General features: G+C 39.2%; 1 protein-coding gene across 6 annotated transcripts in view; it reads left to right on the top strand.

Annotated features, from left to right (window-relative positions):
- CHN1 (chimerin 1) overlaps nucleotides 1–23,877 on the top strand; it is a 192,052-nt gene that overhangs the window by 154,927 nt on the left and 13,248 nt on the right. For all 6 annotated transcript variants that reach the window (XM_070580250.1, XM_070580251.1, XM_070580252.1 and 3 more), the window contains 3 exons: nucleotides 9,288–9,372; nucleotides 20,958–21,131; nucleotides 21,878–21,955. In XM_070580250.1, coding sequence (XP_070436351.1) covers nucleotides 9,288–9,372; nucleotides 20,958–21,131; nucleotides 21,878–21,955 — 337 coding nt within the window. The remainder of the gene's footprint in view (nucleotides 1–9,287; nucleotides 9,373–20,957; nucleotides 21,132–21,877; nucleotides 21,956–23,877) is intronic.

Genomic DNA, 23,877 nt, shown 5'->3' with positions numbered 1-23,877 from the left:
TGAGAACACGACATACCAAATCATTTGGGATGCAGCAAAAGCAGTCCTAAGAGGGAAATTCATCGCAATACAGGCTCACCTCACTAAACAAGAAAAAGCTCACGTAAGCAACCTCAAACGACACCTAACAGAACTAGAAAAAGAAGAACAAACAAGGCCCAGAGTCAGTAGAAGGAGGGAAATAATAAAAATAAGAGCAGAAATAAACGATATTGAAACAAAAAAGACAATAGAAAGGATCAATGAAACAAAGAGTTGGTTCTTCGAAAGAATTAACAAAATTGACAAACCCCTAGCCAGACTCACCAAGAAAAGAAGAGAGAAATCGCAAATTAATAAAATCAGGAATGACAAAGGAGAAATCACAACAGATACCAATGAAATACAAGAGATCATAAGAGAATACTATGAAAAACTATATGCCAACAAATTGAACAACCTGGAAGAAATGGACAAATTCCTAGACTCCTACAATCTCCCCAAACTGAATCAGGAAGAAATGGAGAATCTGAATAGACCAATCACAAGTAAGGAAATAGAAACGGTAATCAAAAACCTCCCCAAAAATAAGAGTCCAGGACCAGACGGCTTCTCTGGAGAATTCTACCAAACATTCAAAGAAGACTTAATACCTATTCTCCTCAAACTGTTCCAGAAAATTGAGAAAGATGGAGAACTCCCTAACACATTCTATGAAGCCAACATCACTCTGATCCCCAAACCTGACAAGGACAACACAAAGAAGGAGAACTACAGGCCGATATCACTGATGAACATAGATGCAAAAATCCTCAACAAAATTTTGGCTAACCGATTACAGCAATACATCAAAAAGATTATACACCATGATCAAGTGGGATTTATACCAGGGACACAGGGATGGTTCAACATCCGCAAGTCAATCAACGTGATACACTACATCAACAAAATGAAAACCAAAAACCACATGATCATCTCAATAGATGCAGAGAAAGCATTCGACAAGATCCAACACCCATTTATGATAAAAACCCTCAGTAAAATGGGTATAGAAGGAAAGTACCTCAACATAATAAAGGCCATATATGATAGACCCACAGCCAACATCATACTCAATGGACAAAAGCTGAAAGCCATCCCTCTGAGGACAGGAACAAGACAAGGGTGCCCACTTTCACCACTCCTATTCAACATAGTTCTGGAGGTGCTGGCCAGAGCAATTCGGCAGGAAAAAGAAATAAAAGGAATCCAAATAGGTAACGAAGAAGTAAAACTCTCGTTGTTTGCAGACGACATGATCTTATACATAGAAAACCCCAAAGAATCCACAGAAAAACTATTAGAAATAATCAACAACTACAGCAAAGTAGCAGGGTATAAAATTAACGTGCATAAATCAGTAGCATTTCTATACACTAACAATAAACTAACAGAAAAAGAACTCAAGAACTCTATCCCATTCACAATCGCAACGAAAAGAATAAAATACCTTGGGATAAACTTAACCAAGGAAGTGAAGGATCTATACAATGAAAACTACAAGACTTTCTTGAAAGAAATAGGCGATGACATAAAGAGATGGAAAAACATTCCTTGCACATGGATTGGAAGAATAAACATAGTTAAAATGTCCATACTACCTAAAGCAATATACAGGTTCAATGCTATCCCAATCAGAATCCCAAGAACATTCTTCACAGAAATTGAACAAACAATCCTAAAATTCATATGGGGCAACAAAAGACCGCGAATTGCTAAAGCAATCCTGAGCAAGAAAAACAAAGCCGGCGGAATCACAATCCCCGATTTCAAAACATACTACAAAGCTACAGTGATCAAAACAGCATGGTACTGGTACAAAAACAGGTCCACAGATCAATGGAACAGAATTGAAAGCCCAGAGATAAAACCACACGTCTATGGACAGCTAATCTTCGACAAAGGAGCAGAGGGCCTACAATGGAGAAAAGAAAGTCTCTTCAACAAATGGTGCTGGGAAAACTGGACAGCCACATGCAAAAGATTGAAAATTGACCATTCTTTTTCACCACACACCAAAATAAACTCAAAATGGATCAAAGACCTAAAGATTAGGCCTGAGACAATAAGTCTTTTGGAAGAGAATATAGGCAGTACACTCTTTGACATCAGTTTCAAAAGAATCTTTTCGGACACTGTAACTCCTCAGTTGAGGGAAACAATAGAAAGAATAAACAAATGGGACTTCATCAGACTAAAGAGCTTCTTCAAGGCAAGGGAAAACAGGATTGAAACAAAAAAACAGCTCACTAATTGGGAAAAAATATTTACAAGCCACTTATCCGACAAAGGGTTAATCTCCATAATATACAAAGAACTCACACTGCTTAACAACAAAAAAACAAACAACCCGATCAAAAAATGGGCAGAGGACATGAACAGACATTTCTCAAAAGAAGATATGAATATGGCCAATAGACACATGAAAAGATGTTCATCATCGCTAATCATCAGGGAAATGCAAATCAAAACTACACTAAGATATCACCTTACCCCCGTTAGATTGGCAAAAACATCCAAAACCAAGAACGACAAATGTTGGAGAGGTTGTGGAGAAAGAGGAACCCTCATACACTGTTGGTGGGAATGCAAACTGGTACAGCCACTATGGAAAACAGTATGGAGATTTCTCAAAAAGTTAAAAATAGAAATACCCTATGACCCAGCCATCCCATTACTGGGTATCTATCCTAAGAACCTGATATCAGATATCTCAAGAGTCCGTTGCACCCCTATGTTCATCGCAGCATTATTTACAATAGCCAAGACGTGGAACCAGCCTACATGCCCAGAAACTGATGATTGGATAAAGAAGATGTGGTATATATACACAATGGAATACTACTCAGCCATAAAAAAAGACGAAATTGGCCCATTCACAACAATGTGGATGGACCTCGAGGGCATTATGTTAAGCGAAATAAGTCAGTCAGAGAAAGACGAACTCTATATGACTCCACTCATAGGTGGAAATTAGCATATTGATAAGGAGATCTGATCGGTGGTTACCAGGGAAAAGGGGGGGTGGGGGGAGGGTACGGAGGGGGAAGTGGTGTACCCACAACATGACTAACAAAAATGTACAACTGAAATCTCACAAGGTTGTAATCTATCATAACATTAATAAAAAAAAAAAAAAAAAAAAAAAAAAGACAAGGTGGTGTTGCTTTGAGACTAAAGATACTCCTATTTTGAGTACCCCTTCCCCTCCTTTTTTGGCAGGGAACTCCTACACAATTTTATGTGTTTGTTGCTAATGATCATAACCAATGTTATGCAACCTCTTCTCACGACTTAATGGTATAAACCACAGTACTTTAACTGAAGTGGCAAAATTAGGACCAAAATTCTAAATTTCAAATCTTTTGGATGAAAATTAAGCCATCTTGATGAGACTAAAATTGATTACTTAAAAAGAGTACACTCTAATTGCCCTAAAGATAAAAATTTTTTTTAAAAGAGAGAAAAAGGCTTTCCTGCCCAGCTGCCTGCCTACCTACCTTCCCTTCCTTTTGATTGTGATCATCTGTTCTCTCACTTCATCACCCAGTACCATGCTGGAGAACTGACTCATCAGAGCCTCCAGATGAAGAGCGGCAGCTGAAATGTCATTCCCACCTTCCCAAGCCCCATCTCATTTCCCCCAATGTTCTTATTGCCTCCACCGTAGTTTCCATTTGCGGCGGGCTGTGCAGTCATGCTCCTTGGCTTTTGCTCTCAGGCTTATTTCTAGAGGTGGTATTATGGCTTGGAAGGGTTAAGAAATATATGCTGAATTTTTCTTTCTCTTCCCATAGCGTGGATTTCTTTTCCACTGTTTCTATTACCGACATTCAATCTGGAGAGGTGAATGTCAGAAATATGATGGGAAGCAGACATGGTGGTTTTCTTATAGAAGCCAGGATTTGGTCAGTATAACAGGAGGCCCATTTGAGACGGGTTCGGTTTTTACCTAGGTCAGTGCCCGGGAGACACACGACCCTTGGCCTGTGCTGTGTGGGCCCCTGAGTAGCCCACCCATCTCCCTGTCTGTCCGTCCTTTTCAGCCTCGTTCTGACCAGTGCCTTCTCTGTGACAGACTCTATTGGGGTCTATTAATTAATCCAGCCTTTCATCTCTGTTTTTAAGGAGAATAACATGAAACGAGTTGTTCACAGGTGAAAAGCAATCTCAAATGCCATGGTAATAAAGTTGTCTTTTTTCCAGTTGCAAAAGAAAAGAGGGCTTTCAAACTACTTGCCATGCCCTTTGTTCATGAAGGTATAATTCCTGCCATGTACTTTGTCACTTTCATTTGTCAAGATGTACCAAAAGCTTTGGAGGTGGCCTAGAAAAAATATCTGTGGCCAGCTTACAAGATTGCTTTTCTCAGGCTCATCCCTGACCTCACTAATACTTTATTCTGAAACTAATTGCTCTTGTAGATTATCTTACCAAAACACCCTTCTCAAAGGAATTATTTTCCTATAAATTGATCGAGCAATTTGTTTAAATAACTCTAAGGAAGAAATAGTTCTGTTTATAAAGGAATTAGTCAGCTTCCCACCTTGTAAAGCTGGTCTGTGTCATTAAGGTCATACAGTAAACAGCAGAAACAGAGGCAGCTTCTGCTTGTAAGAAATAGTTAAGTAAGGACTAGTGCATGTCATAGAATGAAGTAAGATACTACTAACACTTCATTCATCACAAGACCACTGTCCATCAGCCTTAACTATGAGAAACACAGACCAGAAGATAGAAGTTGGGTTTTTAAAAAAAAAAAAAGGCTTTCAAGAGGAAGATAGATGATACATTTTGTTGATTGATGTCCAGTGCTAGCAAAGCTCCCTTATCCGATTTCCTCATCCACAACTAAGAATCTTTGAATGGAAAGGGGAGAAGCGGGTGAGGAAGGAGGAGAAAAAGCTGACAGCCTTGCAGAATAAGAAGAGACAGGAAAACAAAACACAAACTTACGAAAACATAAAAATCTGGGGCCATTTAGAATAAAATCCTATAAAAAAGCCGACACAAAGAGAATGACACTTAATGAGTGTCTGTTAGTTGTGTCCGTTGTAAAGACAGCGATAACTGATTCCCTGGGTGCTCACCAGCTGCAGATCTCTGAGGGGTATCCACTACACCATCGGGCATTCCAGGCAAGGTCCTTCTCGGTTATAATCTAGGGCTTCCGGCCCAAGCCCCTGGTCCCCTTGAGAACCACTCCAGGCCTCCTTTCTCCAAGATCCCACCCTAGTTCTTTCTTAGCATCGTCCTAAGCAGAAAGAATCCCCAAAGTGCAACTTTTGGCCCTTCAATTATTATACTTTCAATGCCCATTACGTTCTGATTTAATCATTTTAAGACAGGTAATCAAAATACAACCAAATCTAGTAAACAAAATCGTCTGCAGGGACAGCACCCTGTTTCCATTGTGCTGGATGGAGCAGTGAACTGGAGAGCTATTCTAAGTTGTGTCATCTGTGCAATTGATTTTTTAAAGATATGTTTTTCTGACTTAGTAAAATACATGATATAAATATCACTGATTATGTAAAACTGCTTAGAAAATAAAACTTTTAGATAAAGCTCAAATATAGCACAATCACCATTTTAAAAAGAATGTATCACTTTTTCTTTCATGCATTTGACACTGTTCTAGTATGACTTCATTGCTATCCAGGTGAGAAACTTGCCTTCAAGTCCAACAGCGTTTCTCTGAATTTCTGGCCAGTTCCAGTTCCTATCCCCCACTTTCCCCAAACTCCTCATTTGCTTAGTAGCTGAGCTTCCATCCTAAGGCACAGAGACTACAGACTATGAACTCCTTTAGCTTTCTGGCCTCCAGCCCCTGCCCTCTACTCCTGCACAGCCATTCTCTCCCGCTAAGCCTTTTTCCAGCTCAGGAAAGGGGAAAAGTAATTATCCTCTTATTCAAAGCTAATCTCTCTGCCCTGGCTCCCATCTCCATCTGACGCCTTCAGGAGCCTTAGAACATGAGTTACTTCTCTTCCCCAGGAATCTTCAAGCAGCCTTTCTCTTCCCTTCTTCCCTCCCACCTCACTTCCAGACCTGGTCCTCTGCTTTTGTTCCCTCAGTTAATCCTCTCCTCTCCAAGTCACCAGGCCCAAAACTCTTAACAGTAACCCAGGTTCTTCCCCTCTCCTCTGTATCTGATTCAATTAGTTACCCAGCCCTGTTGATTCTGCCTCCTAAATGTATCCCTTTCTCTCGATCACCACTGCCTGAGTTCAGATCCACATCTCTATTACCTGGACCACAGCCATAGCATCCTACCTAGTCGGTCTTCCTCCAGCCTTGCTCCCTTGACTGTGTTGCTCTCCTTAAAAATCTTCAGTGGCCCTGCATTGCTCACTGGGCAAAGTATAAATTTGTAGGCGTGGAAAAGGCCCTGTCTGCCTCCTTTGTCTCCTGCCATGCCAGTCATTCCTGCCCCCACCCGTTCTGAACTTTCTTGCAATGCTCTAAACATCCCATTGTTTCACTCTTGCTGTGTTTCTTTGATTTCCCTGGAACAGCCTTTCCTAATGTACCCCACTCCCCTATGCACACCCCCATTTGGCCCTGGCTGTGCCTGAGCAATGGCCCTCCCCCAGCTGTCCTCACACTGCAGACACTTTCAGCAGAGCATTATCACACCGCATTTAACGGGAGAAACCTATAGTGAATTCCTTGAGCTAATATCCTTTTTATCTTTGAATATATCATCACTTAATAAATGTTTATGAATGAATAAAAGTGATTAATGAGGTCTGTGGAGTCTTACAGGTCACAAGACAAACAAAATTTTAAAAATATGTATTTTAGGTATAAAAATTCAAAAGGAAATCCACTTAAACCCTTTTATACCAGTAGAAATTTAGTAAGCTTTTGGTGCTTCAAGGCCTATCTCTAGAATAATTTCCTGGAGAGCTATATAAGCTACCTTTACAAATGGTTTAAAAAAAAAACAAAATTAAAAACAACAACAATAAAACTAGTTGCAAATGGCTCAGGATGCCTTTATAAAAAGCTATCCAAGAAGAGAATGTATAAATAACAATATCCTAAAGATTGCTTTCTGAGATACACGTGTGATCCTTTAATTGGCGAACATTGGGCCTGCTCAGACCGTTAAACCCTTTCTTCAGCACATGTAATGTGAAGAGACGTCCCAAGATTTTCAAAATAACCACGTTCACTACTGCTTCTGTGAAGGAGACGAGGGGAATTGGTCTATCATAACATCTCAGTGCTCAGTGCTGTTGGCCAAGAGCCCTCGTTTGTTTATTTCACACCATCTATTCTGTTTTTGCTCCTCCAATGTAATTTTAAGACCCTTTATCATGAGATAACTGCAGGTACAAAACTGGGACTTCCTCCACACTTGTAGTCCATTTTTGTTAACCTTACCAAGTTAAGTAATCCTGGACTATCCTGAGATCTGGCAACTGTAAGCCAGTTTGTATCGCAAAAACTTTCCCAAAGAATACCTTCACAATTCTGTAGCTATTTCGTGGTTATACAACTTTTTTAATATGAGTCAATGCTATCCGTTTCACTTATTCCTCTCAGAGTAAAGCAAGGGTGCATACTTCATCCATTTTATTCACTCAGGAACTCAGGTAAATGCAAAGACATCACAGACTATCTGGATGTTGATCTTGGGCTCTGCTTCAGGAACTCCAGGAAACGCTTTCAATTTACAGGCCCTGATCATCATTAACAATCCAGAGGCAACTGTCTCTGCATAGTTTTTTCCATGAAAGATGCTTTTCCATAAAAGACAGAGAAGGGATTATGCCCTTCTTTTCAAAATCAACAGTGTTTTGTACTCAAGCTCATTTGGCAATGGCCAGAGTTACAAGCGCATACCTAGTTGGAATGAAGCCCAGGTTATCCATTGCAGCCTTATATGGAAAGTTTGGCCAGGAGTAATATTTTGAATTCTGATATATCGTATTTCATTGATTCTGATATGTACTTTTTTTTCATTTTAACATCTCTGAAATTGGGATTTATCTTATCGATGGCTTCTCACAGTTTAATTGGCATAATTTTTCTAAATGGAATATATGTGTCTTACATTCAATGTAAATCTTACATTCAGTAGCATCTTAAGTTTGAAATAATAAGTTATATGTATATATATCTTAAAAATCATTTACTCGATTTTGAAGATCTATTCAATACATAAATGGAAGAGTAGTAAAAATGGCAGTCTTAGCTATGAATTTCACTATTTGCAGTAGCTGCTTTGGCAGATATTTATGTTGGAAACAAATCATCACATTTTGTGATTTCCACTCTCTTGTATTACTGTTTTCTGCAGGAGGAAATCATATATATAAGAAATTATCTCACGTAAATGTAATTTGATACAAATCAGTGGGTTCTTTGTTCCATCTCCCTTTTCTTTTAACTTATTTCTTGAATGCATTTTCAGCCAATATTTGCTCAGAAATCTTAAAGTGTTACTGATAATACTCATGATTTTTTTCTTTTATTCTTTAATGTTTGGGGTTTAGATTCATTGCTTCTCTAGTCTACCAATATTTTTTCATCTGAGTTAAGCTAGAATGTCTTTGCTTTCCTATACATAACAGTCTAGAGGTATCTTAGCGTGTAAATCCTCGCTTCTTTGGAGATTCCTTTCTTAGGGATAAAGGAATCAAATGCACTAAGACCTTTATGAGCTGGAATGATTGGTGAATAATTACTATTAACTATAGTTTTTTAAGTGTATTCATTCTCTTTGCTAACACTGTAAGTATCAAATGGTTTTGAACAGAAGTTGGCCCTTTTTGATGATTCAGTTGTAAGCAGTCACTAAGTATCACCTTTAACATCCGTGGCCCTAACTGAGGTCACAGAGGGCAGAAGGTGGATCATCTGACAAAACCCTCACTAGATGCAGACATGCTCTACACTGCTCCTTGTCCCTCCTCAGGCCGTGGCACTCAGAAAATGCCAGTGGATTTGTACAGCACATAGCTGAGGCTGCTTACAGCTGGAGGGGACTGGGTGGAAAATTCCACTGGAGACATTGTTTTCAAAAGTAAATCACAGAATATTGTTTGATTTATCACCATTTCTAAAACAAAGAGGAAATCAAGCCCTGAAAGAAATTTCAACTGCTTGTCAGTTCCACTCAGCCAAGGTTTTTTTTAATGTAACCATACCATGCCTCCTCAGTCCTAACTATGGCTTATACGTTGGTGCCTTCACAGGAAGCAATTTCCTCATCTGTGTGTTTTCCTTCTGGCCACTTTGTCGCTCCTCTCTTTCAGGTCCATACATTCAGAGGGCCACACTGGTGTGAATACTGTGCCAATTTCATGTGGGGTCTCATTGCTCAGGGAGTGAAATGTGCAGGTAAGAGCTCTCCCCTCTTTGCTTTATTGGGTAAGTTATGCAGTTATAAGGAGTAAGTTATAAGGAGATTTGCTGTGAAACACATACAACGGGCTGGGTCACAGTTTGCCCTTAACACACATGCGTAGGCTAGATTCTCACACAGCCACTTTGGAAATCGATATTTTTCTGCCCTCAACCTTCGTGTACATAATGGGCAGTAGACTCAGGCTCTGGTACTATTCCATTAAAAAGAGAGAAGTTGCTTGTTTAAAAAGTCTGATAAAGGAGATAAAAGGAAAAGCAGTTATATTTAACTCTTGCCTTTGATGTTACAGGAACTAAATTTATAAAAAATGTTTTTTTAAACAGCAGTGTACAAGGACCTATGATTGTTGCCTTGGAAACTGAATTTTAAGGATAACTTGTTAAGCTAGATTGTCCTTACTAAATTTTTGTGAAATCAAATTGAAGCTTTAAAGATCTGTGAATTTATCTTCAAAGATGGTTACCAAATTCTGAAAAACCATTTAGTCACTAATATTTTGTTTGTGACATTTTGAAATCTTGAATATCCAAATCCTTCTTATAAAATATGACCACAGAATTTTTAGATTTAAATTTAGAAACTTTTCAGATTTACACATAGAGAAATATCAACTCAGGGATTTATTGAAATGCTTTATGAAATAAGTAGTCATTCACGTCACGTGAAATTCATTTGTATAGAACAGCTATACTGAGTACTGGCCATTTATTCACACAACTCTAAAATTCTGGCATAGGCTTAAAAATAATCATTTAAATTTTAAATGTATAGTGTTTGGTCATAGAAATTTCTTTCTGCTATTTAAATTGTAAAATTAAAAAATACCCTCTTACATGTTTAAGAGTAAAGTATTTCAAAATGGTAACTGTAATTACCATTCTGTCAAATTTATCACTGTAGAGATCCACATTTCTTTTGTGGCATGATTTTTAATGGCATATTTTTGTTGTCCATTATGTGTAGAAACTTCTAGGGTCTGAATTTTCTTGTTTCTAAATTGCCTCCTCTTTGAATAGCAAGGTGCAGTATGCACTGCCTGTGAACGCTCCAAGTCACCCTTCTTTCAGTTATCATTCCCTTAGCATCACTGCAGCATGTTAAGTTCCAGGCGTACGTCACCAGCCAAATCCATTCAAAGACCTCTCTGCCACAGGGAGGGATAAGAAGTCCCCCAAGTGTCCACTTTGAAGCATACAGAGGTTCAAGGAGAGCCTCAGCTCAGATCCAGTCTGACTCCTCCATCGTCCTATAGGGATGACAGCCCCATTTGCAAGTCTCTGCCCAAAGAGTAAATGTGGACCATGTGATTGTTCTGGCTGGTGGCTACCCAGAGTCAGGATGAGGAACTGTCATTAGGAAGGCTGTGGTCCAGCCTCTGAACTGGAGGGGAACACAGAGGAACATAAAGTGGTGTTGTTAAGACCATCTATGTTGTTGTGGTTTTTCAAAGGCAAATGGAGTTCTCCTTCCAAACACAGATCTCCTGCTCAAGGCCTGGTGGTCTCAGTAAGCCTGGTTTGCCCTTATGACACAGCCTTGACCAGCTGAGACTCTGCAACAGTTTCTTAAACACTTTATGACTGTCACTAACTTAAAAGCTTTTCTATTATTCTTGTTTTGAAAGAGTGAAGGCCATCTACATAAGAATTCTGAGTCAGCTGTTAGCAGAGAACTGGTACAATATGTATGAATAATCTTTGGCGATATGCTACAATCCCAAATCATGTTGGAAAGAAATGTGTTGGAATATTTATGATAATAATATGAAGGAAAAGGAGAAAGAAAATGATTCACCCCATCCCACAGCCACCCGCATTAATAGCCTCCACCTCTTGCTGTGAGTAAAGGACAGGAATTGAAAGAAAAGCCTTGAGGAGATTTTTCGTTTTATATCTTGTCCTTAAAAGCATTATATTCTATGTGATTTGAACTATATTGATGTGTAATATAAGAATAAGTCAGCCCACTTTTTAAAATGTGGAAGGTTGGGATTTGCATTAGTTCTGTTTTCTATGATAATTAATTATATTTGGATGGACAGTGGGATTCTTAGATCTGAAGTGGCACATCCTGACCACTGAGCCACCCCCTTTGTCTAAAACAGAATGCAAATAATTAGGAATTTAAAGAGAGAGAGAGAACTAACTGTGGTAGACTGAACATTGGCTCCCCAAAGATGTCCACTTTTTAATCCCTGGAAACTTGTGAATCTGTTACCTTTCATGGCAAAAGGGACTCTGTGATTAAATCAAGGATTTTGAGGGGCCAGCCTGGTGGCCAAGTGGTTAAGTTCACACGTTCCGCTTCAGCGGCCCAGGGTTTCGCTGGTACGAATCCTGGGCGCGGACATGGCACTGCTCATCAAGCCATACTGAGGTGGCATCCCACATGCCACAACTAGAAGGACCCACAACTAAAAGTGCACAACTATGTACCAGGGGGCTTTGGGGAGAAAAAGGAAAAATAAAATCTTAAAAAAAGAAAAAGATCAAGGATTTTGAGATGGGGAGATTACTCCTGATTGTCAGAGTGAGCCCAGCGAAATCACAGTCTCAAGGGTCCTTATAAGAGGGAGGCAGGAGAGGCAATCAGAGAAGAGATGTAAGGACAGAAGCAGAGGTCAGGGAAGAGAAAAGATACTGTGCTGCTGGCTTTGAAAATGGAGGAAGCAGGGCATGGGCCAAGGAGTGCGGACAGCCTCTAGAAGCTAGAAAAGGCAAGGAAGGGAACAGATTCTCTCCTGGAACCTCCAGAAGGAACACAGGCCTGCGTACACCTTGGTTTCAGCCCAGTGAAACTGATTTTCCTCAAGAGCTGTAAGATGATAAACTCTTACTGGGTTTTTTTACGGTTCTTTTTGCTGGGGCAGATTCGCCCTGAGCTAACATCTGTTGCAATCTTCTCTTTTTGTATGTGAGCTGCCACCACAGCATGGCCACTGACAAGTGACATAGGTCCATGACCGGGACCCGAACCTGGGCCACTGCAGTGGGGTGCACCAAACTTAACCACTAGACCACCAAGGCTGGCCCAAACTCTTGTTTTAAGCCAGTAAGTTTGTGGCAATTTGTTACAGCAGCAATAGAAAACTAATGCACTAGCCACTAAACATTAAACAAAAATGGCAGGCTTACTGCCTGTCAGAAAAGAGATGTGTTTATCTGCTTTTGATTGCGAAGACAGCTTGCTTTGTTCTGGTTTCTTTTTTCAAAATCCTCCAAAGCAGAAGAAAGCTTGTCAAGAATTTTTAAAGGAGTGTTTGCCGAAAGCGGCAATTTTGTATCCCACCACCCCCCCCCATCTTTTTTTTTTTTCCCCACATTATGTAAAGTGTTGGGTGGTGTTCCAATTGCCAGGCTGGCACAGTTGCTATAGGAATCAGACTGAATCCAGCTAATAACAGGCAAGCTGTCCCTTCAGGACCGAAAGCTCTAGGCTTGCTTCTGAGCACTCCACAGCCAGCGAGGACAACGGAGGGAGCCCCAGGGGCCGTCAGGAGAACACCAGTCGTTACAGGCGTGATCTTCCCAGAACCCACAACACAAGGGTCCATGGTCGGCTCATCTGCCGACGTCTCCCTTACTCTAGCCGTCCTTAAAGTGGGTAGAAGATGTTGCAAGGGAGCATCTAACTGCAGCCTGGGACTGGTGCTCCTCTGACTAAAATATTTATGAGCCAAGTGGGTAGCCTTTAAAACGGAAGTTCAAAGGATCCTCGTTGTTCAGATAAAATAGTTCTCCAAACCATTTTTCCTTTCTTTGTGAAATGTCAGCTTATAGGTTAAAGTAATCTTACTATATAATCATTGAGATTACCAAACATTCTTCCCATCAAAAAGACCGTTATTCCACCAGCATTCCTGAATTGTTTTCATTTTAGCCTTACTAGAATATTCTAGGAAATTACGCCAGATAATAATTGTTGTCAATCAGACATATCAACTTAGTATTGCTTGTTTATTCAAATGACTTCATTTTTCCAGTGTATCATTATCATTGCTGCCGGCCGCCAAAAGGAAATGGCAGCAGTCTTTTCCTGATAATAAAATGTATTTATTGCTTCAAGTATATGCATACTTAACACTTTGGATTGAAGAAAAGAAGGAGAAATAATGTCTTTTATTTTAATTACTGCTTTGATTGTACCTAGAAAGTTACGTTTGTCATCGTGAGCCAGTAAGAAGTTGGTTAGACTCGCTTAACACTCTCATGTAGCGTCTTTTAATCAAAAGCAGAATTTTCATAAATATCCCAAAGAAAAGGTATTGTTCTTAATTTAGTTTATGAAAGTAATGACTTCTGACGCATGTTAGAAATGGGCTATTCTCACTTTTCCTGGGCGGGGGTTAGGAGGGGGGACCACTAAGAGATATGTTTAAAAATAAAACTTTTATTTGCTATTATTTAAAATATGAACCCTCATAGAAAAGAATAATAATGATCTTTCCTTTCCAAATACACGTGAACATTATCCCTTAATCCTGTCACTAGAATATAAATATCAGCTATTTATTTCAAAAAATACATTTCTGTGCTTTCTAGATATAAAGCATATATGTTTTTTAGAGAAATGAAGCTGCAGAAAATCTGAGCCTAGCCTAAAGTTAGTAGTCTAAGCAATAGAAATATTTTATTAATAAAAGACAAAGTAAAATGTGATTTGAATTTTTCATTCCTTCTTTCATATATTTATTCCATGCTTATTAACTTGAGGAATTGGGAGGGGGAAATGTGGTTTAATAGTAACATAAAAATAACCTACCAAACCAAGAGACACAACAAATGAAATGATCTTTTATGGCCTTTTTTTTTTTTCTTCATTTATAGTGTAGAGCTTCTCTGGGAGAAATGGAACTATATAGGAGTTATATGACTTTAATAAATAAGTATGAAAACCAAATAAAGTCTTAATGGCAAACTGAAATATTGATATACTGCTAGTCCCTGAAGCAGCAATTTTGAGAGCAAGCTCAGGGCTGGTATATTGCACTGTGAACTTAAGGGTATAAAGATGCTTTATTTTAATGACTTTGCCCTATCCTCTGGTCTTCTGAAGGACATTATATCCCATCCTGCCAAAAATTTGGCCTTTGAAATTTATTCCTAAAATTGAGGATATTATCCCATAGTTTCATCTTATTCAAATGGAAGAAAGAATATTAGTTTAGAAAACGTTTCCCTCTTCCTTAAATACCTAAATCTGAGCTCAGCCATTACTTTATCCAGTTTTCACTGAGTCACAAATAAACTTAGGAGCTTGCTGATGTTAACAGTGGAAGTTGAGGGCCAGCCCCGGGACCCAGTGGTTAAGTTCAGTGCACTCCGCTTCAGCAGCCCGGGTTCAGTTCCCGGGCGCAGACTACACTACTTGGTGGTGGCCATTGCTGTGCCAGAGACCCACATACAAAATAGAGGAAGATTGGTAACAGGTGTTAGCTCAGGGCAAATCTTCCTCAGCAAAAAAAAAAAGAAAAAAGAAAAAAGAGGGGAGAGATGACTCCAGACATTCAAAGGAAAAATGTTAATGTTAATATCAGACATTAGTGCCATTCAGATGTTTTGATATTATGTGGATGCATCAAAATTTTACTATTTTGCTTTCTACTGGATTTCTGTTTAGAGTTTATACGTAAGGAAAGAATACAACAGAACAAAAATATAATGGGTAGGTTTTATCACTGCTAGTCGAAAGTTCTGCCAGATCATTTATATATAGCTATCTATAGCACACTCATTTGGGTAAAATATAGCAAGGTCTTTTAAACTCAAGTATATGCAAGTAATAGTAGAATACACATTATTGAATAGGATGTTGAAAACAGCAAATTCATCTTCACCAGTGAAAACAGTAACTCAGAGTACATGGTGTACTCAATGGGGAGAGCGCAGGCTGGAAATCAGGAAGCTCAGGTTTAAATCTCAGTTCTGCTGCTTTCTGGCTGAGTAACTCCAACAAGTCGTTAGGCTGTCTGAGCCTCCTTGTCTTCGCCTGTGAAATGAAGACATCGGGATGGGTCATTACCAACATCCCTTCCCCCTGGACCTGTGACCTCTGTGTACACAAAGTATGAGGCACATTAACATTATTGTTATATAATGAAGCTTTGCTGACTTTTATACTTTTAAAATACAGTTTAAGAGTTCTTCCAGTTCTAGATGAATAAATATGTTTTGTTTTATTCTCTCCAATAATTGTAACAAAAAATCCTGGACAAAATATATACGTCAACTATCAGAAGATTCTGAAAGTTGGAGAAAAGAAGGAAGGCTTGACTCGGGACCTCAGGACTCAAGGAACATCAGCGAGTTACCTGATGGTGTTTTGGTTTTTGTGGGTTTTTTTAACCTACTATGTGTTCAGCTGAGGCGCTAGAGAAGCCCATAACCTAAAAATGCCAATAGGCACAGACAAAAAATAGTCCCAAGAAAAGCCTGCTCTTCCTAGCCAAAGCACCGGGCAAACGGCAGCCTGGCCAGACAGAAATCTTTTAGCCATAGCTACCATTCTCCAGTGAACACCATGAAAAGACCAGGTTACTACCCTCCCCAGTGGACGCTGCAGCAGCAGTGTGTGGGTAAAGCCCTGTTTTCCACCCACCCTGCGTTAACCAGGGTGCGCTTCTCTCCTGTGAGTCTGAGTAGAGCCCTCTCCTCCATCAACATCTTGCAATAAGAAAGTGACACCCCTCCTTGGCTCTGCCTGTGCGCGGGGCCCTGACTCTCATCCCCAAGCTATCGTAGAAGCAGCCCCACTCTGCCCAATTGCCGTCTTCATCCCTGACCAGCAGGAATGACGCAGCTGAGACTGGTCAGGACTCTCTCTTCTGTACCCCCACTGTGGTTCCATGCAGCACAGCACTCCTCCTCAGCCAGGTTTGTGGGCAAACCCTGCCTTCCATCCCCACCCTGCAGTAACTAAGAGGCGGCCTCTCCCTCCCCAGACTGTAGAGGAGAGTCCTGCCTTCGTGTAACACGCAAGTAGGGTAGGCAAAATAGCACTACAATGGCACCACAAAGGCTTTGTAAACTAGACTGACATTTGAACCACAGCCTACAAAAGTGAGCCAGGATGTGCATGCTAAATCTAAACAGGTCAACTGCCTGCTGAAATTGAAGATTTCATGGAACTGGACCCACTGCCTTATACCAAGTACAAAATATAAATTCAAAATAGATTAAAGACTTGAACATAAGACCTGAAACTGTAAAACTCCTAGAATAAAAACATAGGCAGTCAGCTCTTTGACATGGGTCTTAGCAATAATTTTTTGGGCCAGTCACCTCAGGCAAGGGCAACAAAAGCGAAAATAAACAAATGAGACTACATCAAACTAAAAAGCAAAGGAAACCATCCACAAAACAAAAAGGCAACCTACTGAATGGGAGAAGATATTTGCAAATCATACACTCAATAAGGGGTTAATATCAGAAAAACAACCCAATTTAAAAAAATGGTCAGAGGACTTGAATAGACATTTTTCCAAGGACTTAGACATGGCAAGCAGGCTCGTGAAAAGATGCTCAACATCACTAATCATCAGGGAAATACAAATCAAAACACAGTGAGATACCACATCACACCTGTCAGAATGGCTGTCATCAAAAAGACAAAAAATAACAAGCGTTGACAAGGATGTGGAGAAAAAGGAACCCTTGCACACTGTTGGTGGAAATGTAAATTGGTGCAGCCACTATGGAAAACAATATGGAGGTTCCTCAAAAAATTTAAAATAGAACTCCCATACAATCCAGCAGTTCCACTTCTGGGTATTTATGCAAAGAAAATGAAAATACTAATTTGAAGAGATATATGCACCCCTATGTTCATTGCAGCATTATTTACAGTAGCCAAGATATGGAAGCAGCCGACGTGTCCATCAATAGATGAATGGATAAAGAAGATAATGGTGTGTGTATATACAATGGAATATTATTAAGCCATAAAAAAGAATGAAAGCTTGCCATTTGTGACAACATGGAGGGACCTAGAGAGTATTATGCTAATCAAGGGAAATAAGTCAAAGAAGGACAAATACTATATGATATCACTTATGTGTGGAATCTACAAAACAAAACAAAACAGAAACAGACTCATAGATACGGGAAACAAACTGATGGTTACCAGAGTGGGGACAGGTTGGGGAGGCGGGTGAAATAAGGGAATTAAGAGAAACAAACTTCCAGTTATAAAATTCGTAAATCATGGGGATATAATATACTGCAGAGGGAATATAGTCAATAATATTGTAGTAACTTTGTATAATGACGTGATAACTAGACTTACCATGATGATCATTTCATGATGTATATAAATATGGAATCACTGTGATGTACACCTGAAACTAATAGGATATTGTATGTTGTTTATACTTCAGTTTTTATAACGAAACTATAAATAATAAAATTGAAGATTTTAATAGGAACCAGAGTCTTATAACATTCAAAATATCCAAGATACAGTTCACAATTACACTTCATACCATTGAACCAGGAAAATCTCAACTCAAATGAAAAAAGACCATCAGCAGACATCAATATTGAGATGACACAGATGTTGGAATTTTCAGACAAGGAAAGCAGCTATCATAAAAATACTCCAGCATGCGATTATAAACACTCTTGAAACAAATGAAAGAAAGATAATAAAAGAAAACTAAATAGAAATTTTTATAACTGGAAAATTTATTAAGAAATAAACTCACTGGATGGGTTCAGTAATAGACTAGAGATGATAGAGGAAGGAATCAGTGAACCTGAAGATCAATCCGAAATTTTCTAATTCAAATCAGAGAGAGAAAATAGATTTTAAAAAGTGAGCTGAGCCTCAGAGACCTGGGGGACAATAACAAAAGATACAACATTTGTGTTGTTGGAATCTCATAAGAGGATAAAGAGGCTGAAAAAGATGTTTGAAAAATTAGTGACTAAAAACTCCCCAGATTTGGCGAAAGCAGTCAGAGAAAAATGATGCATTACTTACTTGCTGATACTTTTATGTACATGAGATGTGTTAAGAACACTGTAGATGCAGAAGCTCTATAACCCCAGTCATGCAAGTCCTTTTCAGCATGTAGCATTCACACCTGACAAACAGGGACTGGCCTGGAGTTCACCTTAGCTTCTGACTGTAAGCTGATTATGACAACGCCGTATAACGAACCCTGGGGCACTCCATCGGAAAGGCCTCTCCAAATGTTATTTCATTCTTCTACATAATAAACAGAGTCATGGTAAACACTTATAGTTTACTACATGTAAGCATTTTATATATATTAACATTAACGCTTTGCACGAACCTAATAATAGAACCTAACAGTAAATCTAATAATAATAGATAAATACTATTGTTATTCCCACTTTACATAACTGAGGCACAGAAAGTTTTAAGTCACTCACTCAAAATCACACAGCTAGTGTAACCCTAAATTATAGAAGGTAAGCAACACGTTAAAATGCTCAGAGGAAATAAGGTCTTTAAAGTGGACGTTTTGCCATTGATTTACCTTATGATTGAATCAGAAATCTTATGTAGGGGCGGGCCCCCTGGCCAAGTGGTTAAGTTCGCACACTTTGCTTCGGCGGCGCAGGGTTTCGCCGGTTCGGATCCTGGGTGCGACATGGCACAGCTCTTCAAGCCACACTGAGGCTGCGTCCCACATGCCACAGCTAGAAGGACCTGCAACTAAAAATACACAACTATGTACCGGGGGCTTTGGGGAGAAAACGGAAAAATAAAATCTTAAAAAAAAGAAATCTTATGTATTATCTAATATAGATATAAAGAGGAATTTGGAGTTTGGGTTATATCGTCATTTGGACGTTTTTTAACTATACAGAATGGTGTTGGGTCTTTTTTTCAGATAATATAGATTGAGCTCTTTGTTCTGCAAGCTTCTAATGTATTCAAAGAAGAAGCTGTTATTCTTTAGTGATAGTGGTGTTTAGGCACTGTTAGCACTGGCCATGCCATCTCTAGTGCTGTTCACTTACACACACGCATGCAAAGACTCAGCATCCCTCTACACCTAGCCTGTCTTTGCACATGGGAGGTGCTCCGCACGCATGAATTCCTCCCTTCGAGTCACCACAGGCCTTAAGTTCCTATTTCAAGTTGGCAGTGTCTACATGTTTAATGAAAGAATGATTCCATTTACAGGTTTTGGCTAATTGTCCTTGTCTCTGTTCATTGTTACTACCATATATATAGCTAGATGCAGCTTTACCAAAAGTCATAATAATGATGTTGATCACCAGTATTTGTCTAACCTTTTGTAATATGCAAAGCACCTTGAATGCATTGGCTCATTAATTCTCATAACAATTCTGTGAGGTAAACGCTGTGCTCCTCTTTCTGCCAAAACAGCGAGCAAAACTGAAGCTTGCCCAAGGACCACAGACAGTGGTCATGTTTTTATATGATTTTCAAATTGATTTCATTAAGACCTGGCTATAAACTGCGTATAACCCACTGGGGTCAGATTTATAAGAAGTCAGCATCAAGTTTCCATGAACTTAAAGACAAATGGGTTATGTCTTAAAAAACCTAAAGGTGACATTTATTTTACTTAAATTATTCAGCTATGGCTTATCACTCTTCAGTCTAATTTAGCAAAATATTTGTATTCCTCTCTATCCCTTCTAAAATTGCATCGTGCTCTTGTTGAAAATAAGATGTCTCAAAATATTAACTAGAAAGTGTTTGGGTTCTGGCATCTTAGAAGTTATAACCCAGTAAAATTACAAAGCAAAGGAATAACTTCAGTAGTGGAATATGGTATAAGAGTTAAAATCGTGGCCTCCAAAATCCTCTGTAGGCTTGAATCCCACCTCCGCTACATACTAAGCACACGGCCTTGGGTAAATTACTCACACTTTACGTGCTTGTCTTCAGATTTATAAAGTGAGAAGGTAATGGTACCTGTTTCATAGAGTTTTGTGAGCTTAAATGAAATAATAAATGTAATGCACTTGGAATAGTGCTTGGCATTAGTAAGCTCGTAATAATAGCAGTAGCAAATAATAACTGTGGCTGTTTTTAGCTCCTAGATGACTTATATATTCATTCTTTCATATATATGCAGAAAGGATTATGAATAGATATAAATATGAGCAACAGCATCTTAAGTGGGCCTGGGGTATTCTCTTTCGGAAGTCCAATTTCACCTCATATCAAATGTTATTAAAACGCAATTATATCCCACATTAAGTGTAATTTTTATGTAACTTTCAAGAAACAGATAAATTTTTAATTGGCTACTGGTATAATACTACGTTTTGTAGTCATTTAATTAAACACTTATTAATTTGGGTTGGGTTGGTATTCTCCTGAGACCACAGAGCAAGTAAATGATGAAGCATGAGCTGGACTTCTGGTCTTCTGACTTATAACCAAAATTTTCCAAGAGAAAAGATGGGAAGAATGTTTCCTGACTCTGCAGGAACTGCTGGAAGCTAGTCTTTTAAACCTAATTCAGGCTGGAGTGTCTTGCCAAAATAAACACTTCAGAATGCTCAAAACTGAAAATAATAATGAGTTTTCCCTGTCTTTATCTTTTTAGATTGTGGTTTGAATGTTCATAAGCAGTGTTCCAAGATGGTCCCAAATGACTGTAAGCCAGACTTGAAACACGTCAAGAAGGTGTACAGTTGTGACCTCACAACGCTCGTGAAAGCCCACATCACGAAGCGGCCGATGGTGGTGGACATGTGCATCAGGGAGATTGAGTCTAGAGGTGAGCGTCTCCAGGGTGGTGCAGAGCGTCGTAATTCACCGTGAATGCGGGTCCTAATGCCTCTGGGTGTCTTGTTGCGCAACCTGGTTATCTTCTTCTGGAAGTTTAGGGGGAGTGATTTCAGATGGCACATGATCTGGAAGTCTGAAATGAATTAATTCAACACATAATTAAACAGCTTGATTTCAGGTACATTTAACAAGTGAGAGGAAATATGCTTAAAAATATATTTATGGTGATGCTTCCAGTCTATAAAAGTTGACATGTAGGTACCAATTCATTTTTCAGTTTTTATATTTTTCTTGGGTCCGAGAAGCAAAGATGTAAATGCTTTATTAAAACTATCCTAGGCCAAAAACCAGAGCTGCACCCTAATTATTCTTACCCACTTGGGAAAAACTGCTACAGGCCTATGGATGTAGTTTATCTTAGTCTTCTGTTATGTAAAAGAATTTATGGTGTAATTGGGGTGATGAATTATTTCCCTTAAGACTTAACATATTTGATCTAATTAGACATAATGATGAGCCAGATAATAAATATTCAGGTGACAGTAGGTCGGAGTTAAAGAACTGTGAGTGAAATGGTTTTGTTTTAGAAAAGTGTGAAGAGGTTTCTAAACATATATATTTCATCATTCTTTCTGACACATTACTTCCGCAGCCTGAAGCATAGGAAGGAGTTAAAATGTGAAGAAAAGGCGTAATTCCAAAGAAACTAACTAGCACCCTTGCTTTATTTTACAGGTCTTAATTCTGAAGGACTGTACCGAGTGTCAGGATTTAGTGACCTAATTGAAGACGTCAAGATGGCTTTCGACAGAGGTATGTTCTTCAGCGTGTTCGTTAACTTAGGACAATAATACTCTTTGGCGAAAAGGCACAATTTATTATGTTAGTCTGTGCATTATTTTTCTAAATCATTGATAATTATTATACCAAATAAAAAGACTCAGCTTATAATTTACTATTTATTTATTTTTTTTTAGTTGTAAATATTAAACTATTAAATTTCAGGGTGAGAAAGAAGCCTAAAATTTAACTATATTACCAATATTTAAGCATCCAAGGCTGGTCCGTGTTCACCAAAATATATACAGAGCAATTAAATTTACCAAAAACTATAGAGCAAAGGGGGAGTGGGATCTAAGTCATTACAGATCTCAGATTTCCCAGGTTTGAGTTAGCCCACCTAACTCTGCCTGTCCTCCAGGCTTCCTGGACATCCTGGTCACCATCTTTGACTGAGCTGAGACCTAAGTCCTGGCTCATGTGTCACAGACACGAAGCTGAGGGCTTTCTGGGATAGGACCTGCCACACTGTGGGAGGAGGGGCTCAACCAAAGAAGAGCTCAGTGGGGATAATTTTGTCTTAACTAGCATTTAAATTAAGATTTGGTCTTGTGGTTCTCTCATTTGTCTTTGCTTTAAGTACTGGAGTAAGGTGGTACCAAAGAAGAGTTGTAAGCCTGGATACAGAAAGTGAAACAGAATAAGAGTTGTGATGTTTTAAAGAACCTCTTTCCTTTGCAAATATATATGTCTAGTTCCATTACACTCCTCTCCATCACAAGCCTCTTACAGCCAAGAGAGGCAGAAGACAAAAATAAATTAAATATTATTACCAACCTGATATGAGGAACTCTGGGCCAGCCCAAGTATTGATAAGCTCAAAGAAGATGAGGTGAAGTAATGGCGTGTTAAGCCCAGGTGAGCATCCAGAACAGTCCTGAATCAAGGCCAGATTGAATGTTAAGAGGCATCTCTTTTTCTCTGGAAGGGAGCAACTGAGCATGTCCATACCCAGCCACCGGTCATGATGCTCAAAAATAACTCAGGGCTGACAGAGAAACTGAATGTTTCCGTGTGCCCAGAAAGCAAACAAATGACAGTTTCCTCTCTTTAAAAATATGAAACAACCTTTTTGTGCCCTGAAAACACCAATAACAGGTTTGAAAATTCATGAAGAACTCACCTTGGCTCCATAAAGCCACACCCTTGAGGCCAGTCTTTGACACCACCCACCCACCCCATCCCCCAGAGATGTGCCCCAGCCATCATCTGCGGGATCTGTAGGAATGATGTGGAGAATTTTAACAAGGGTGTGAAAGAAAACAGTGGCTCAGATCATTTAAGTCAATTCTGTGCATAAGTGCTGCCCCAAATCCATGAGTGTTCAGAGGAATAGGGTATCAAATAAATGGAGCACAGTAAATTTGAAGCTATCAAAGATGATCACTTCTGGGAGTCTCAACCCTCAAATAACGAGATCTAAGGAAAAAGAAGGTAGGCTCTATAGAACGCCAGAAAGATCTCATTCAAGTGTCAGAGTAAAAAAGCAGGATTTGGAAAATCTTCCCCAGCTTAGGAAATCGTCACCGAATGGAGCACCAGCTACTCCCAGGTCAGCGCATGCCGTTACAACTTTGCCACGTTTTGTCTCTGGTGGAACAGCAAATATTTACGTGACCAGTACAGTGAGAGGTCCAATAGGAAGGTCAAAGAAAATAAAAACCTTTGAGTCTTGGCCCAGCACAGCCCCAGTCTGATTGAAGAGTCACAAGCTGAAAGTCATGAAACAGTCTGGGAACAAAAGATGTTACAGACTGTGCTGCTGTGTTACAGCCCTACTGAGAATGTAGTCTCTGCGTATCAAAGTCCAGAATGTGTTTATATTATTTTAAAACAGGTGGAAGAGAATACACAGATTCTTATTAAAAGCTTATTAAACTTACTTAAAAGTTTAA

The sequence above is a fragment of the Equus przewalskii genome, chromosome 17 (genome assembly GCF_037783145.1).
Source record: "Equus przewalskii isolate Varuska chromosome 17, EquPr2, whole genome shotgun sequence".
Lineage (NCBI taxonomy): Eukaryota > Metazoa > Chordata > Mammalia > Perissodactyla > Equidae > Equus > Equus przewalskii.
The sequence above is the reverse complement of the archived record's forward strand: the minus strand, read 5'-3'. Positions and strand labels throughout refer to the sequence as shown.